Genomic DNA, 19,107 nt, shown 5'->3' on the forward strand with positions numbered 1-19,107 from the left:
GTATTTTTAACGCCTAACAACTCTATAGGAGTAAAATCATACAATTCATTCATTTAATAATTATCTACTGAGCAGACACTATGTGTAAGCACTGTGGTAAGTATAAAGGGTGTGAGGCATTAAGGGGAAAAAACAGACATATTTCTATCTCCATGGAACTCAGAGTCTAGCAGGGAAGTCTGCTCGAATGGATGAATGAAATATGATAATTAATTCAACCAAACAAAATTGAGTTACTCATATTTTCTGCCTAAAGTGGCAGTTTAAAGTAAGTTATTTGGAGGGTCAAATTGACCATCAAAACCACAAAAGTAGATACCCATGAAGGGCTAGACTGAGTCACACATTTTAACTGCATTAACACTTTCAACTCCCAAGAGGAAGTGGAAGGTTAGTGAGTAACAATTTACTAAATCCCTAACAGTAGCCTGAACTACTGCAGCTTCCAAGTGAATAAAATTTACAAGCAGAGAAAGATTTAATATGAGGGCCATCTGATTTAGTCTTTTCTAAGCTTAGAATCCATGCATGTAACATCAATTGAGTTTTATTATACTTTCAAAAGTTATCATATGTTGCAATAGCTAAGTAGTAGACAAGATGTTTTTACGAAACTCAAGCAAGGGAGACATTTATAAATAATGGACACATTTAAAAAAAAAAAAAAAAAAAATAATGGACACATTTTGTGACTTTACCATAAGCAAAAAAGGTAATATAATATACATTTTTATAATCATTTAATTTTAAGACCAAAAGAATCTTAGGTATCACGACCACCCCCTTCATTTTGGAAGGAAGGAGGGGAGGAAGGAAAGGAGGGAGATGTGAAGTGAAGTGAAATCTTACAGGAATTAAGAATCTTGTCTAAAAAATAGAACTAATTAATGATGGTGCTGGAATTAAACCCCCAGTTACCTGGTATCCACTTACTTTCATGAAAAAATAGCACCCCTCTGATTTTGTCTGGGCTGGCCATATTCCTTGAGAGAATGCATGCCTTCACATACATGCTATCTTTTGAGCCTGAAATACGGCATTTTCAAAGTCACCTGGCCCAGCCTGTCAGGAAAAACATGAGGGCATGCCCATAATCAATCCATTTCAACAAGATTTAAATTTATCCTTTTTAAGAAAAACTCAAAAAAGTAATAGGATTGATAATTTCCTTTGATGATATCTTGACTGACATCTTAACTCTCATTTCTCTTGGTTTTGCTTTCAGCAGAGAACATATTCTTTGATTTAAAGAAAAAAAAAACCTCTTTATTGATTTGTGGCCAGTTTTCTTTGCAGTATATTACTAAATATCTCCTCAGTGTTTATCATAAAAGGAATATACTTCCTTCATCCAAAAACACCATACCCTCTTTCTAATAACCTTGAAAGGAAGTGTCATCTTTGCTGTGGCTACCTCTTCTACCTAGACGTTCAATTCCACCTCCACTACTTCCCTCAGGAATCCATTCCTAATGACCCCTTCTTTTTTAATCCAAAATCTCTACCTCTCTCCTGACTTTTTCCCTTCTCCCTACGCTTCTTATTTTAAAGTAAGCAAACAAAAACAATAACAAAATATTCTACTGGCCACTAATCCTCCTTTAAAAAATTAGCCCACACTCATTGCTTTGACTCAAGCAAGACTCAATCAAGAAACTCAAGTTTAACCTTGGCCTCATCAACTACACCCTGGTCCATCCTCTGTCCTCATTCACTCCCAACTCAGCAGCTGACACTTCTGATCATTCCTCCTTCTTGATTTCTTGGGCACGTTTCTTTTTCAGCTTCACTCTTTCTCTGACTCCTGTACTACCTCTTTCTCCTTTTTAATATCTATACGTGTAGGAATCTTTTGAGCTGCCTGGCCTCAGCTCTCCATTCTTTCCTTTCACTATTCTCTCCTCATAGTAATTTCATTCATTCCTAGAGCCATGAAATATTATTCTCATGCCGATCATTTCAAAGCCGGTGTCCCCAGCACTGCCCTCTCTTCTAAATTCCAGATTCGTACTTTCAATGGACTACAACAGCAGTTTCCGAAGTAGGGAGGCACATGCACTCTGGGGCAGGGAGCACAAGGTAATACTTCGAGGTGTGAGAAGAAACAATAAGGACTTTTATTCAGGTTTATTTTATCTATAAAACTAGAAAAGAAATAAAGCTTTGCAGATTGGCCCTGCCCCCCCTGCCAAGTCAAGATCAGATGTCTCTACTGTGGTCAGTGAGGAAAGACGAGGAAGAAGGGGATTCCACATGGAAGAGGGGTTAACCGCGGCCTCATTTATTGGTTTCTTCCAGAATATTACAACTTACATATGCCTGTAAAGTAGTAGAGCAATACTATTTATAGTGTCTTGTCCTAAATAAACTACACCTTCCCAGCATGGATTCCTAAGATGCAGATCACCCAAGCACAAGCAAAAACGTGAAGACAGCAGAGCCACACCTTGTTCCACTCACAATGTGATTTCTTTCTCAGCAACATAGACAAGTGAAAACAGTGACAGTGGGATCAGATCAACGTATCCAATTACATTAGAAGAACAAAAATTTTTATTTCTATTATTTGTAAGTAAAACTTTTAAAATCCAATATTAATTTCTATTCCTCATTTGGTTTTTGCTGTATACGTTGTTATGTTATTAAGTTTATATCATTGATGAATGAACACATTGTCAAATTTTTACTGAGGAGTTGCCTATACTGGGTCCTCTCTCTTCACCCCTCCAGATCCACTCTCTGCCATGCTCCGTGCTGGGGAGTTTGGTCTCTGCAGGTAACATCAAGCAGGCTCCCTTGCCTGCGACTTCTGTTGGGATGGCCAAGGGGACCCATCAGCAAGGGATCATGGGCAGGAGGCAGGAAGAGAGAAGGCTTAGGGTAGTTACTCCCTTGACCATTCCCTTCCTGTTGGACTGTGGCTCCATAGCTTCCTCTCTACAAGACTACAGCTCCTGTCGAGTGGCCCCTCTCTGCTGGGTGCAGATACAGCTGTGTGCCCGAATGGCTCCCTCCCCTTCTCCTTTAGGCCTGGGAGTAATGACAGCTTTGCGCTGTTGCTATTGCTGGGGTGCTCACCATCCACTGTTGCTTCTCTACTGCTTACCCTTACTTTTATAACCAAACCCCTCATTTACTCCTTTAATCATCCCTTTGTTATCTGCAGAGAACAAATGAGGTAGAGATGCTTAGACTATCAGATACCTGTGCCTGTCATTTCCAGCATTCTCTGCTCATCCAGACATCCAGGTTCAGATTTCCAATATTCTCTTTGCCTCACTGCATCCAGAAGATAAGCTCCTACACTTTGTCAGTCACCAAGATTTGCCTAACCTGCCACTTTTATCCCTTTGTTTCCTTCTTTAATCACAACACTCCTGATGTAAGTCCACTCTCTGGACCATCTTTCAAATTCTAGTTGCATCTCAATGTCATCATTAAAAATATGCTCTTCTCCATCTCATTCACCGATTCCCACCCCAACTCTAGCCAAAAAAAAAAAAAAAAAAAAATCTCCTATTTTCTTCAAATGCTCACAAAGCTCTCTTGAAGGCACTCAAAGATGGCTTTGAATCCCTGCTCAGCTACCGGCAGGTACTGGTTCTTCCCACCGTACTCCTTCTCAATACCACTTTCAGAATCATCTTCCAAAAACATAGCACTAGTTACTTCCTGGTTTTATCATTTTCTCCTTTGCCTATTGAATGAAGTAAAACAATTTTTAACCCAGAATTCAAGTCTTCCCATTTGCCTCAGCTGCCTTTCCCCTCATGGCTTCCTAATCCTCCTAGATCCCTATATGAGTCACACTTCTCCAAACACACACCCTACTTGTTCCTCCTTCTACAGAATTCTTACTATTAGATAAGTCTTCTTAAGTCATCTGCCCTGGTCAAAATCTTACCAGCTTCCAAGCTCATTTCAGTGCCCCCTTCCACTGCTGTCCTGATTTCCCTATCCCTCTCCCTCTCACCTCCATATTCCAACATTCTGTTTTTTAGTCTGTTTATAAAATTTCTTATTTTCTACTTCCAATTGCAATTATTTACTTACACTATCTCCCACCCTTCATTTCCCCGGTAAATTGTAATTCCAGTTTATCAGGGACTTATTTACCTTTACAGTCACATATTCATCAATTCATTTATATAATCGCTTTTTCCCTTTTTACTGTGTGATATTTATTTCTTCTACATATCAATTACCCACAATATAGTATTTTATTTACTATTAATCATTTTTCAAACCTATACATGCCCTTTGGAACTCTTTTTTTTTTTTTTTTTTTTAAGATTTCTTTCTTTGAGAGAGAGTTGGAGGGAAGAGGCAGAGGGAGAGGGACAGAGTCTTTGAGCAGACCTCATGCTAAGCATGGAGCCCGAGAGTCGGACACTTAACTGACTATGCCACCCAGGCATCCCTGTCTTTTGGAACTCTTTTTTTTTTTTTTTTTTTTTTTTTTTTTTTTAAAGGATTTTATTTATTTATTTGACAGAGAGAGATCACAAGTAGGCAGAGAGGCAGGCAGAGAGAGAGGAGGAAGCACGCTCCATGCCGAGCAGAGAGCCCGATGCGGGACTCGATCCCAGGACCCCGGGATCATGACCTGAGCCGAAGGCAGAGGCTTTAACCCACTGAGCCACCCAGGCGCCCCTCTTTTGGAACTCTTATTTCTTTTTTTATCTCTAGTCTTTTTTCTAGACTTCTCCATTTTTCTATAATCTTGCATGAGTTCACTTTCAAATAAACACAAAGCTTTTAAGAGGATTATACCTATAGTAAGTGTATTACTCGAGTATTAGAAAATACAATGAATTTTTAAACTTTATTACTAGGGCACCTGGTTGCCTCAGTCAGTTGAGCATCTGACTCTTGGTTTTGGTTCAAGTCATGATCTCAGAGTAAAGGGATGGGGCCCAGGCTGAGTTCTGTGCTCAACAAGGAGTGTGCTTGAGTTTCTCTCCTTCTTCCTCTCCTCACTGCTTGCTGTCTCTGTCTCTCTCTTTCAAATAAATCTTTAAAACAAATAAATAAACTTTATTACTTATTTAAGGTAAATTAAATCCAGAACCAAAACATTCAACAAATCCCACGATTCAAGTTCTCTTCAAAATCCCCCAAGTAAATATTTGTTAACCTCATAGTAAGAAGCTTGCTTTTCCCCTTGTCTAAGAGATCACTTTGTAAAGAGCTAGTCAAGTATGATTTAATTTTCAGCATAGAAGAGCATCCCTGTGAGATTACTTAGAGGATAACCTGAAATCCTTTAGTAATAAGATTCATAAGTATTACTCTAAAATACTCATCATTAACTTAAAGTCACTGCTCAAATGGACTTTTCTCATGAGAGCTTTTGATCTTCTTCTCTATGGTAACAGCTTCCATTGCACTTAGAAAAAAATAATTTTATTCTATTTCTGCAACTTTCAATTATTAGTAGTTGTAGAGAAGTCAAGATGGATAGCTAAAATACACCAATAATTCCTAATCACATTTAAATCAATTTCAACCTCTCCGCCTGGCTTATCTAAGTTGTAAAGAAGGAAAAACAATTGATTTGAGTTTAATCTTCTTCCTAGGTCTCTACAGATCCTGCCATAAATGAAATATAAAGTGCTAAAGCCAAGGAGAGAAGGTGAGAAGCAGGTCCTCATATAATCCCGCAGCTGAGTAATTAGTGCATTTAGCGAGTGAAGGCTGGGTTGACTCCATAGAATCTGGGAGTGTCCTGGATTTACATATCTGACATCCCAGCCTTAGCTCCCAGTTGCCTTTGCTTGTTGTGGTAATACAAAGAGCTTTTGTTTGGTTCTGTCAGATGAATATCTCCTAATGGATCTTATTTCCTGACTAAGGCTTTGAATCTAAAAGAATTAGGGGACTAGGGCCCCCGGTGGCTCAGTGGGTTAAGCCTCTGCCTTTGGCTCCAGGTCACGATCTGAGGGTCCTGGGATCAAGCCCCACATCCAGCTCTCTGCTCAGCAGAGTGCCTGCTTTCCCCTCTCCCTGCCCACTTGTGAACTCTCTCTCTCCCTCTCTGTCAAATAAATAAAAAATAAAAGAATAGCGGACTTACTCGGACAAAGATTAGCATTACTTTAAGCATTAGATGTGTCCTGAACAGGGTGTGTAAAGTTATCAGTTAAGATCAAAATCATTTATTTAAAACAAAAATTTTACTGAAGGGGGAAGTAATGCTTTTACTCAGAGATGGATTAAAGTGTCCAACCTGTGTGAATAAACTGTCCTCCCAGCTCTTCTCAATAGGGAATTTAACTAATTGCCTAGGGTCATTGCAGAGTCAATGGAACTGAAAAGATGAACTTCAGTCATACCATGACTCATAAATCTTCCATAGATTCCAAATTTCTCCTGATTATATCCAAATTCCTAGAACCACAGAACTTTATATTTAGAAACACCATAAGGACCGCCTATCAGAAAAAAGTGAGCCCCAGATGGACTTTCCTGAAACTTTTAACTTACATGTTAAATGGCCATTTCACGGGTCAGTGATATAGTTTAGACTAGAACTCAGGCTCTTGAAGAAAAGATCTAAGCTTTATGAACTGTGATACCGAAATCATCTTAAAATATAGAATTTCCATTGCAAGTAAAGGTCAGTGACAAACATTAATATAGTAAAATTTGCCAAGTAAAGGATCATAAAAATATATTTTGCCCTGGCTCCTTCTCCTTCTAAGTCTAATTTGCAAAAGGCACCAACCACACAGTCTTCCTACCAAGCCTAGAACGAACATACTCAGAGACCTCCACTGCTCTTTCAGGAAGGAGTTATCTAATTTGGAAAGTTAATTACTTAAGAATATACCCATCTGCTCTAGACCTATTTTGTTCTCTCCTCTTCCTTCTAAGCAAAACACTGGGTTTTAGTTTTAATTCTGTAGATAATTTAAAATAAGACCTAAATTTGTTCAAACTCAATACCTTTTAAAAATCTGATTGCTGTTACATATATATTTGCCAACTGGAATGAAGATAGTTTCCTTTAATTTTTAACATCCTTAAAATTTTTAAATCAGACGAACTATTAATAAATTGGCATCTTTTGCTTTTAAGCAAAGTCAATCCTATGGAGACTGTTACTTTTTGGTGAAACAGGTAGACACACAAGGCCAGAACATTTGCAAGCTCACGGGAAGTCCACGGCATTTGATGGATGCAACAAAGTATTCTCTGTCCTGGGAATAGCGCTGAGTCACATTTCCAAGCCTGAGTTAAGATGGCATAGGACAAGAGAGCTCACACAGAGCAGGCCAAAGGACATTTGTCTCCACATCCATGATATTGACGGGATTTACTTCAGGGAGCTGCTTTCTGGATAAAGGGATTATCTCACCTTTTCTTCAGCTGTTCTCTTCCCAAGATAGAGTGTTCAGCTATATCTTGAATAATCACTGGAAATGACTCCTTTTACCCCACTCTGATTAACATTAAGTTCATTCATAAAATTATCAGGTTACAAACCATCATGAACCATCTCTAGAATTTTCACTTGAGCATTCAGAAATGCAAAGCAAAATTTGAAGACACAAGAGCAATATTTCACAGAGAAATTCACAGCCTATGATGCAGCCAGCTTGCTGATGCACCTCTGCTGTCCAGTGTTCTTAGGACCCTGGTACCAAGTGGCAATCCTATCAACCTTTGAGATGCTGACAATTTCCCCAATACACAAAAAATGTACCAGAAGACATTGACACACCCACAGTTAGAGGAAGTTTCAATGCACTAAGCATATGATATCTTGTTTATCAATAACCAGCTCTATTTTGCACCTGCCAGCAGGCGGTTCTTTTTCTGCATTCCATTACTATACAAGCCAACATACTTTCTGAAGTGCGGACTAATACAGAGTTCCACACAAACTTCACAATGAAAGTGATGGAAGGAGAGTATCTATGATTTACTAATGTCAATTTAAATTGATTTCAATAAGCAAAACTGCATGGGGAAGCTGGAGATATGCCACATCTTTTCCGTATCCCGAGCTTCAATATATCTTTGTAATAACACTGACAGAAGAGAATGTATTTAGTCCAACCCATCATGCATGGATTAACTGGTACCTACCAATGTACCGATTCCGTTGCAAGACTAATTAAAGATAGCGATTAGTTATTTTCACTAGAATCCTGGTCATGCTAACATAATCAACTACTCTCCAAATCATACCCCAACTGACTTAGTAAAAGATTAAATAACCCTTGACCCATGTTCTCTAGATTGCTTTGATTTCTCTTTTATCTCCAGAAAATCTGTTGCTCTTACCATAGTAAAGTTTTAACTTTTATGTTAATGTTAAATAATTCAGCACAGAAGTCACCTTCAGAGAACACTTTGTGTTTATTTTTACAGTTACAATCTCCTGTAACTACTCCACCTCTGAATGTTGTATTCAGAACACTAATTACCCCAAAGTTTTCACATTAATTTAAAACACTGAAAGAGCCCAAATATGTAAAGCAATTACTTCTTGATGATGCCTGAAAAAGTAGACAGGTAAGAACATTAGAAAAGTAAAATTCAGCTATCTAAAGAAAAAAGTTATATAAAGGTTAGACAGTATTTTTCTTTTAAAATTAGTTGTAAATCGGGGCACCTGGGTGGCTCAGTGGGTTTAAGCCTCTGCCTTCGGCTCAGGTCATGATCCCAGGGTCCTGGGATCGAGCCCCACATCGGGCTCTCTGCTCAGCGGGGAGCCTGCTTCCCTTCCTCTCTCTCTCTCTCTGCCTGCCTCTCTGCCTACTTGTGATCTCTGTCTGTCAAATAAATAAATAAATAAAATCTTAAAAAAAAAATTAGTTGTAAATAGGGACTTCTCACTTGCATCTGCTACTCCTCATGAAGGATCTGTCATAACCTAAGAATGTGCAAATGAGCTGCCCAAGAGTAACAAGGACCATAGTTCCTTGAATCACACACTTAGTGCATTGGAGCAGACATTGGACAAAAATGCCAGAAGGTCCTGAACGACCTTTGTGGGTCCCCTTTACAGAGCGGGGAGGTAAGTGAAAATAAGAACATTCAAGAGAAAATTAAAAAAAAATTCTTTGTAAATCAACTCCGCTGAGCACGGAGTGGAATTTGGGGAGTGGTCTATTACAAGTCACTGCAAAAAGCGCATCATAGTATTCAAAGTCCCCAGACTCCATCCTGCTCTGGACATAAAATATCTGCTCCACTGTCTGGACCTTGTATGTCTCTGTTCCTGCCCTTTTTTTTTTTTTTTTTTAAGATTTTATTTATTCATTTGCAAGAGAGAGAAAGAGAAACAGAGAGAGCACAATCAGGGGGAGAAGCAGAGGGAGAGGGAGAAGCAGACTCCCCACTGAGTTGGGAGCCCAGCATGGGGCTCTATCCCCAGGACCTAGAGATCATGACCTGAGCTAAAGGCAGATGCTTAACCATCTGAGCCACCCACGCGCACCTGTTCCTGCCCTTTTTAGGTGTAAGTCCTGCCTTCCTACCAGGACTTCCTGTTCCTAAAGGATAGAAATTTTAATTCAGACCATTTCGTCCCTCTAGCAACTTGTACAGTAACAGGTATCTGAAATATGTTTGTTGAGTTGACTAATCAAAAGCCTAATGACATATACAAAGTGATACGTTAGAAGAAAAAGTGTTGTTTCACGATCAGAAAATATACATGTTCTCATTTCATTTTATTTATATTTGTCTTGAGTCAAAGAGCTGTCAGGTTTACATATGGCTATCTGTGCTGATACCTGTCTCTGTTCATCTCTGTATTGCACAAAATCTACTAAAGTTCTTTATATTTTATATGTATTAAATGTTATGAATAAGCTCAATAAATGAATCTTTTTTTAATGTTAGTTTTGTGAGAAATTAGGATAAAGATCTGGACTTAGATTAATGGAGAGGGAATTAAGGCTAGGAAGGCATTCTAGGTGATATAGAATGGAAACACAAAGGAAGGAAAATGAAAAGGAGATGGAAAAGACAGCAGCTTGAGTAAAGGAGAGGGTTCCCACAGAAAGAAATGGGAAGTGAGATTGGAAAACAGCCAGCACTGGAGGGTGAAGACAAGTCTAGGTAAAAAAAATCAAAGAATCTGAGGATGATTATTCCAATTGTTGAAAGAGGGAAAGGTAGAGACTAAACGAAGACAAGTCAGTCTATTGAAAACCTCAAGCAGGAGGAGAAGAAAGTCTGGTAAGAACCTTAGCTAAGACAATGTAAGAAAATGGGTACAAAAAAGAAGGAAGGAAGGAAGGGAGGAAGGAGTGAAGGAAGGAAGGAAGAAAGGGAGAAAGAAAGAAAAGGAAAAGAGAGGGAGGGAGGGAGGGAGGAAGGAAAGAGGAAAGAAAGAAAAAGGAAATGGATACCTATGAGAAAAAACATGAGGAAAGAAACAATGGATCTCATTAATATTGAATTGTATATTAAAACACTGCATTGGCAACCTTAAAAGACTGGGCAGGGAGTGACTCTATGACTACATTGCCTAGTTCGGTGGATATTTTCTTAGAGAAAGTGAAAAGCCAGAGTGGGGAAGGGAAGCTTGTTCTTCCAAAGACCTGAGGGAAAAAAATCACAATACAATAAAGGGACAAGTCTCTTAGAAATGGTACCCTGGTTTTCAATGAAATTCTTAATACAGTTTCTGAAAACCCATCTGAAAGGCCACAGAGAGGCACTGAAAGAGTAGTACAGCAAGTCTAAGGCCAATGGCCCTCCGCGGTGTGTCTTTGGTCCGGGAAGGAGGCATCAATTCTACCTTCAGCTTTTAGACCCTGTTCTACTTCCTTCAGTTACTGATTAATAACGTTCCCAGTTTGCTTTAGTGCTTTTCAGAAGCTGTCACATCTCACCTCGGCTGTATCTGATATCAGGAAAGTCACCTCTGCTTCTGCTGCCCCGAATATCAAACAGGCATTTACACAGCTGCATCCGTATTCGGAGTCATAAGGGAGATCGTAGTTCTCAGGACAAATTGTAATTCTTCAAGCAACCCCACTCTTACCTAACCCAGACTCAGGGAACACTCTGTCATTAAGATCTCTTCCTTTTCCCAGGTAAAAATCCCAGGTAGGACAGGATCTGTTAAATTCACTCAAAGCTACAAATTACTGATAATCCAATGTGTTATTATTCACAGAGATTTCTTTTTTTTTTTTTTTTGCATTTTAAATGAGATTAAAAAGTCTTCAACCGAAGGAATTGGTTGTAATTTTGAAGTTCCAAGTACCAGTGAGCAGATAGAAAATGCATGTTTTAATAAGATATGGAATAGGGGAAGCTGTCTTCTGAAATTATGCCATGTAAATAAGCCCACTCTACTATGGATATATTTGGTGTTTGATTTCTTGATGTCAACACAGATACTATAGTAGAATTACTAAAATGACCTTTAAGACTAAATTTTTAAGACCCTCAAGAGGATATATTTCCACATATTACCAGTGTTTGGTAAGGAAGAGAACCATCTCATGTCATTAGGGAAAAGCTAAATTTAGCAAAAATCTGTGCAGATGAACTCAGGGTCAATGTTTTCTAAAATATTTTCACTTCATTTCCTGTTGATAAGTAGTATTGTTGCATACACTCAGGTTGGTTTTCAGTAAATGGAGGTTACTAGTTGCCTGATTTGTTTCTTTTGAGGCTGAAATAAGCCAAATTTTTATCTGTCTGGAAATTAGTTCAGGTCTTTTTTTATTCTAAATGTATTGTACTTTTTTTAGTGGTTACATCTTTTCCTCTTAGTTGGCATCTATACAGTTCATTACCATTTTTGAGGAATCCAAATATTTAGGTGATTTGAGTTGAACATTCAAACTGTTCATTTTGGGGTACCTGCCCCCTTACCACCACCGCCACCACCCTGGATTTGTTTTCTCCCTTAGTCATCCAAATATTTTTATTATTATTAACAGTCTGTGAGGAATTGTTTTAGACTTTATTTTTATGAGAAGTTTTAGGTTTACATAAAAACTGAGCTGAAAGTACAGAGAAGTCCCATAAACCCTCCAAGCCCATCCCCAGTTTTCCGACTATGAACATCTTTCTTTAGCATGGTATATTTATTACAACTGTTGAGCCAATATTGATAGAGTGTCATTAGCTAAAACCCAGAGTTTACACTAGGATTAATTCTTTGTATTATACATTCTATGGGCTTTAACAAATGCATAATGATATGTATCCACTATTACAGCATCATATAGAATAGTTTCAGTGTCCTAAAAATCCTCCGTGCTCCACCTATCCATCCCTCCCTCCCTCACCCCCTCCTGCCCCTTCCCCTGGCCCCTTGATCTTTTTACTATTCCATAGTTTTGTCTCAGTCTATGGGTTTTCTAACTGTATGTTTAAGACAGGGAACAATTTGGTTAGTGTGTGTCACAGAGGTAAAACATACAAGATTGAAAGATTTACCATAAACACATCAACTATGGCATCAAAACTACATTATTTCACCAACAATAAATACTTCTATTTACTTTTTATTCAACTAACATTAAAGGTAACATAGTACATGCCAGCACTGTTTTAGATGCGAGAGGTAAGAGTAATAAGCAAGACAGACAGGGTCTGTGCCCTCATGGAGTATACATTTAAACTGAAGGGTGAAGGAGGACAGCAATTAAACAAAAAGTCAAGCAAAATGTTTTTCAACCCTGCTAAGTAGGATGATGGAAATAAAACAAGGTTATATGATAGAGTGACAGGAGGGGAGAGTGGTAAGGGAAGATATCTCTGAGGATATGATATTTGAGCTAAGAATTAAGAGATAAGAAGCAACTATCTATGCAACAGAACATTTCAGGCAGAGGGAACCACAAATAAAATAATCTAGAGATGGGAACAAACTTGGAAGGAAGGAAGGAAGAAAGAAAGAAAGGAAGGAAGGAAGGAAAGAGGAAGGAAGAAAGAAAGGGAAGGAGGGAGGGTGGGTAGAAGGAAGGAAAGGAAAGGAAGAGGGAAAGAGAGAAAGAAAGGAAGAAAAAAAGAAAGGCCGTGTGGCCGGTTGGGGGCAGGCAGGTAGTGAACAGGAGAGTGTGAGGGTGAGGTTGGGAGAGGCAGGAGACCTTGGAAGAGGGGACTGAGATAGTTATGCGGGGCCAGATCATAACTTCACAGTAAGGAGATTCCATTTTATTTTAATGGGAAACCACTGTAGGATTTTAAGCAGGAAAGTGACAAGATCCCATTTTTGTTTTTTAAAATGACTACTTGATGGGCACCTGGGTGGCTCAGTGGGTTAACCCTCTGCCTTCAGCCCAGGTCATGATCCCAGGGTCCTGAGATGGAGCCTTGCATTGGGCTCCCTGCTCAGCGGGGAGCCAGCTTCTCTCTCCTCCCTGCTCATGTTCTCTCTTGCTATCTCTGTCTCTCTTAAATAAATCAAATCAAAACCACATTGAGATACCACCTTACACCAGTTAGAATGGCCAAAATTAGCAAGACAGGAAACAACGTGTGTTGGAGAGGATGTGGAGAAAGGGGAACCCTCTTACACTGTTGGTGGGAATGCAAACTGGTGCAGCCACTTTGGAGAACAGTGTGGAGATTCCTCAGGAAATTAAAAATAGAGCTTCCCTATGACCCTGCAATTGCACTGCTGGGTATTTACCCCAAAGATACAGATGTAGTGAAAAGAAGGGCCATCTGTACCCCAATGTTTATAGCAGCAATGGCCACGGTCGCCAAACTGTGGAAAGAACCAAGATGCCCTTCAACGGATGAATGGATAAGGAAGATGTGGTCCATATACACTATGGAGTATTATGCCTCCATCAGAAAGGACGAATACCCAACTTTTGTAGCAACATGGACAGGACTGGAAGAGATTATGCTGAGTGAAATAAGTCAAACAGAGAAAGTCAAGTATCATATGGTTTCACTTATTGGTGGAGCATATCAAATAATATAGAGGACAAGGGTAGATGGAGAGGAGAAGGGAGTTGAGGGAAATTGGAAGGGGAGGTGAACCATGAGAGACTATGGACTCTGAAAAACAACCTGAGGGTTTTGAAGGGGCGGGGTGGGAGGGTGGGGGAACCAGGTGGTGGGTATTAGGGAGGGCACAGATTGCATGGAGCACTGGGTGTGGTGAAAAAACAATGAATACTGTTACGCTGAAAATAAATAAAAAATTAAAAAAAAAAAATAAAAAAAAAAAAAATAAATAAATAAATAAATAAATAAATAAACAGACAAGCAAATAAACAAATAAAATCTTTTAAAATAAATAAATAAAATAAAATGATTACTCGATCTACAGAATATTTTAGAAGTCTTCTTTAAAATAAATAATAACACTGATATATCAAGAGCATTGAAGATGCCGACCAATACAGTGCAAATCCTCGAAAGTAAAAATGGTATTTTTACATTCAAGACCAATATCGTTACTTGTATAAGTTCCCATCCACGTTCCCCCCGAAAGAAATAACCGAACAGAGCCATCAGAAGAGCTTCCAGTCACTTGCTGGGTCTGCCAAGTTGACCATTTGGCATAGGGATATTTATATTCAGTTCCCTCCCAATATGAAAAACCATTTCCATAGGGAACGATAAATGAAGATATCATTTTAAGTATTTCTGCTTTCTACTGTAGCTCTTACCGAAGGTTTGGAAAGCCATGCTATGTCTGTAATTACAAACTGCATTTTAAAAATACAAATGAGAAAAGGCTGATGTCCAGATTTAGCTCCAGCAGATAGAACTGAAAAAACAAAACAGCATTGGACACTCGGGGATGTGAAATGGAAATTGGCCAAACATAGTCCAGGTGCTTTTCTGCTTATTCCAAGCCCAGCTCCAGGGGACCAGCCTCCCCTCCCAAGGAATGATTTTTCTTTCTTAGCTTCACAGAGAATTGGAGGAATAAGTGATTTCAACTGTCTGTCTCTATGGCAACTCGTACCCTAATTTCACCTCTTAGATGGCAATTATACCTACTCACTGAATAGCTTTCAGTCCCTACTTTTATGATGAAAAGATTTATTTCATGAAAAATGAGATGTAGGTAATGGGTGAAGTTTCCCCCAGCAACCACGGAGTACAGTTTATAAGCGGTGTGATCATTCAGAAGCAGAATGCATTCTATGGGTTTTTGTTTTTGTTTTTTTCTTTTTCAGTTGTAGGATGTTTATCCCAAATGTCTTTCCTCTAGTTATTTTTTTAAGGATAAAATATTATTCTTTACTTTCTTAATATTTTTTTTTGTTCAACTAAGGAAATTAGTTGGGTTCATTGTAAAGAGTTTTGCAAATATAGAATAAAAAGTAGAAAAGCATAAACAAGAAAATAAAGCTCATTCTCCTTACTTAAAAATAATCACTCTAAATATTCTGTTAACATTTTAGATGTGCGATGTGTATACATATAAATACAATTTAAATCCTATAGTGTGTAATTTTTTTGTAGCTGGACTTTTTCACAAAATATGTTATGAGAAGTTTTCCATACCCTTAAATATTCTTTGAATGCATGATTTAGTGGCTTCGAAAGAGTCCATAATATTGGTTTACTGTATTTTATTTAACTAATGGCTCTATGTTGATATTATTAAACATAAATGTATTATGTATTATTACCTTAGAATAAATCCCAGAAAACAAATGCATAAATCAAACGGGATAAACATTTTAAATTATATTGTCAAATTTATCTCCCCCCAAATTATACCAGTTTATTTTCCTAGTAGAGGTAAATGGATGAAAGTATCCATTACCTTAAATTCTCTTTCAGAGATAATATTTTTTAGTCCTAATGAGAGAGGGAATATTTCACTATATTTCTTCAATATTTTTAATTTAAAACTTATTTTAAGGTTAATTATGTTTTTAGATTTTCTTTTTTTTTTTTTTTTTAGGGGTGGAAGAGATACATGAATTTCTTGTTCACCTCTGAAGCAAAGAATATTTGTTATCCCCTAATAACTCTCCTCTATTTCTTAGTAACAGAAGAGATAACTTTTAGCTGGACACATAGACCCTTGAAATAAAGACATTTTCCATTCTCCCTTGTAGCTAAGTATAACTATGCATTAATTCTAGGCTGATGAAATATAAGCAAAAATGATCGATGCTATTTCAGAGAAATGTCCTTAAAAGCAAAAAATATGCCCTCTATTTCCTCTTCATCATTCTTCATGGTTAGAATGCAGATGTTATGGTTGGAGTTTCAACAGCCATTTTGGACTACAAGGATACGGGTCTCACTATAGGGATGGTAGAGCAGAAAGCTAGAGGGAGCCTAGGTTCCTAAGAACTTTACAGAAGTTCCATCCTAGAAGGCTGGTCTCCAGGTTTTTATTTGAAAGACTAAAACTGCATTTTTAGGCCATGATTGTGTAGCACTCTTTTATCAAGCTGTACTTAACACCTTACTGATGTAAGATATTTTTCTCCATATTTTTTTTCTTACTGATTTTTTTTTCTTCAGAGATTTATTTATTTTAGAGAGAAAGAGTGAGCAAGCAGGGGGAGGTGCAGAGGGAAAAAGAGAAGCCTGAAGTAGACTCCCCTCTGAGCTCCAACCCGAGACCCCGAGATCATGACCTGAGCCACAATCAGGAGTCATCTGCTTAACAGACGGAGCCACTCAGGTGCCCCTTCTTACCAATTTTTGAGTGGCATTTTCTATTTTAAGGATAGGTACACTTTATCTGGCATATATGTTACAAATTTTTCCAGATTTTCATTTGTTCCTTATTTTTTTATGGAATTAGGAGATGCAAAAATATAATTATTTTTAAATTTAATTACTGGGGCACCTAGGTGGCTCAGTGGGTTAAAGTCTCTGCCTTCGGCTCAGGTCATGATCCCAGGGTCCTGGGATTGAGCCCCACATCAGGCTCTCTGCTCAGCAGGGAGCCTGCTTCCTCCTCTATCTCTGCCTGCCTCTCTGCCTACTTGTGATCTCTGTCAAATAAATAAATAAAATCTTTTTAAAATTTTAATTTTAAATTTAATTACCATGTAAATCACATTATATATTTAAAAAATCTAACAGTATTAGCTTAGAAATATGAATTCCAGGGGCGCCTGGGTGGCTCAGTCAGTTAAGGGTCTGCCTTCCGCTCAGGTCATGATAGTCGAGGTCCTGGGATCGAGCCCCTGCATCTAGCTAACTGCTCAGTGGGGTGTCTGCTTCTTCCTCTGCCTCTGCCCCTCCCCCTGCTTGTGTTCTGTGCCCACTCTCTCTCTCTCTCTCAAAAAAATAAAATCTTTAGAAAAAAAGAAATATAAATTCCAGAGAAATATTTTGTCTCAAACATCGCAAGGCAGCCCTGAGAAACATATGTGGCCATTTCTTACAGGTACACAATTAAATGGTTATGTTGCAGGCCAAAGTCATTTAGATGATGGGAAACTGTGTATGTTTTTGAAGACTTAATAATTCATTCCTTACTGATGCAGAGAATTTCTGTCGGTGATCTATGGGGCTCTGGGTTCAAAGCACTGCCCCAGAGGTCTTCACTGGGGCTTAAGGGAACGGAGTGGGCCAGCTCTGCCTGCCACCCCAATGTGGTTTATTCATCAGAGTTCCACAAAAGAGCCCCTGCCAGATGATTCCCCGCCCCCTCTCTCCCCACATACACAGATAAGAAATCTAAAGTCACAGTTTCCTACCAGATCGTAAGCAGCCAACATTTTTTTCTGCACATCTGGAATTGCCCCCAGAGGCTCCAGATAAGGGAAGTTGTCTTTCATCACAAGAGAGACTGAAGGAGTATTGTCACTGGTGATGAGGCGAGAGGACAGGGTCAACAGGCACTGTTTCAGACTGGCAATTGGAGGAAGTCCACACAGTTCCTTAATAGACACTATGGCATTCTGTGGGGAAGCAAACATGGAATTAGACCTCTGACCACATGACACTTCACCCGAGCACTTCTAGGTTTACACAAAAGCATATTCGTTAAAAGTATACCCTCCGATACATACGTAATTTGGAGGAAACTGGATTATAATTAACCAGAAGCATAATGTGTACCGAGATAACACACAGAACTAATTCACCATTATACCGCATCTTTGTCAATTTTTAGCAACTGCCACAAAAATGCCATAAAGCAAAGCTGGTTGTAAACCAAGGCGACACAGTGCTTTTCAAAGCAGAGCACTGGAATATTCACACAAATCAGCCTTGGCTGGTTGTGCATATCTTATTCCATTTGTAGTATCATGATCATAAGATCATGTCATTATACACTGGAGTGCGTCTCCTTTGGGCTTTTCCCCCTCAAGGTACCAGGTACCAGGCTGCCATTACCCACCGCCATGCATTCGACTAACCATCAATGATCTTTCTTTGTCATCCCGTCAGAAATGTACCTGACAGATGCACATACTAAAACAAATTTCATGTAGAGCTACATTTGTCCCTGTTTTACAGGCTTTTAAAATTCATTTGAAATAGAAATTACATGTTTTATTAACAGTGAGCAGTCCCTAACCTATTATATGTCGAATGAATTTAGCGACAATGTTGGTATTTCATTTTTCTACTGATTAGGCTCCAAATAATCCTTAACCCAAAAGACTTTATGCTGAGATGATATAAATTACCAGGATTACCTGGAAAACTTTATCATAACCAACTCTCCTTACTACACATTTTAAACACACAGTATGTGTAAAGGATGTATTTCAGGAATTACATAGAAATAAATAAAGTCAACTTCTAGCTCCGCGCAGTGGCAGTATCGTAGCCAATGAGGTTTATCCGAGGCTCGATTATCGCTAATTGAAACTTCTAATATATAAAGTAAGATACAGAAATGATGTATAAGTAATCTAATACAGGGATTTATAATAGTTTTGTATTATGCCAGAAAAAGCCAGATAGACAATGCTAATATTTGGAGCCTGTTTTTAAAATAGTGGCTAAGGCAACCACTTCAAATAAAATGTTTACAATCTAAGTGTTCATGTACGATTCACATACCATACTGTTTTCCACCACTTTAGCTAACTAAAATTGATTTTAAGTCTATTCCGGAATTTCTCTGTGAAATAATGTAAAAATAAAGTATTCACCAAATTATGGGTGTGAGGTTCAGCATCACCTGACTAAAAACCATGAATGATCATGCATTTTGGTGGCAGG

General features: G+C 38.5%; 1 protein-coding gene across 1 annotated transcript in view; it reads right to left on the reverse strand.

Moving 5' to 3' along the window:
• The window catches only part of PLCL1 (phospholipase C like 1 (inactive)), a 353,093-nt gene that overhangs the window by 62,787 nt on the left and 271,199 nt on the right, over nt 1–19,107 (reverse strand). Inside the window, exon 3 of the mRNA XM_080799287.1 lies at nt 17,628–17,831. Coding sequence (XP_080655413.1) covers nt 17,628–17,831 — 204 coding nt within the window. The remainder of the gene's footprint in view (nt 1–17,627; nt 17,832–19,107) is intronic.

Source organism: Martes martes, assembly GCF_963455335.1.
Source record: "Martes martes genome assembly, chromosome: 3".
In the NCBI taxonomy this organism is placed as follows: Eukaryota; Metazoa; Chordata; class Mammalia; order Carnivora; family Mustelidae; genus Martes; species Martes martes.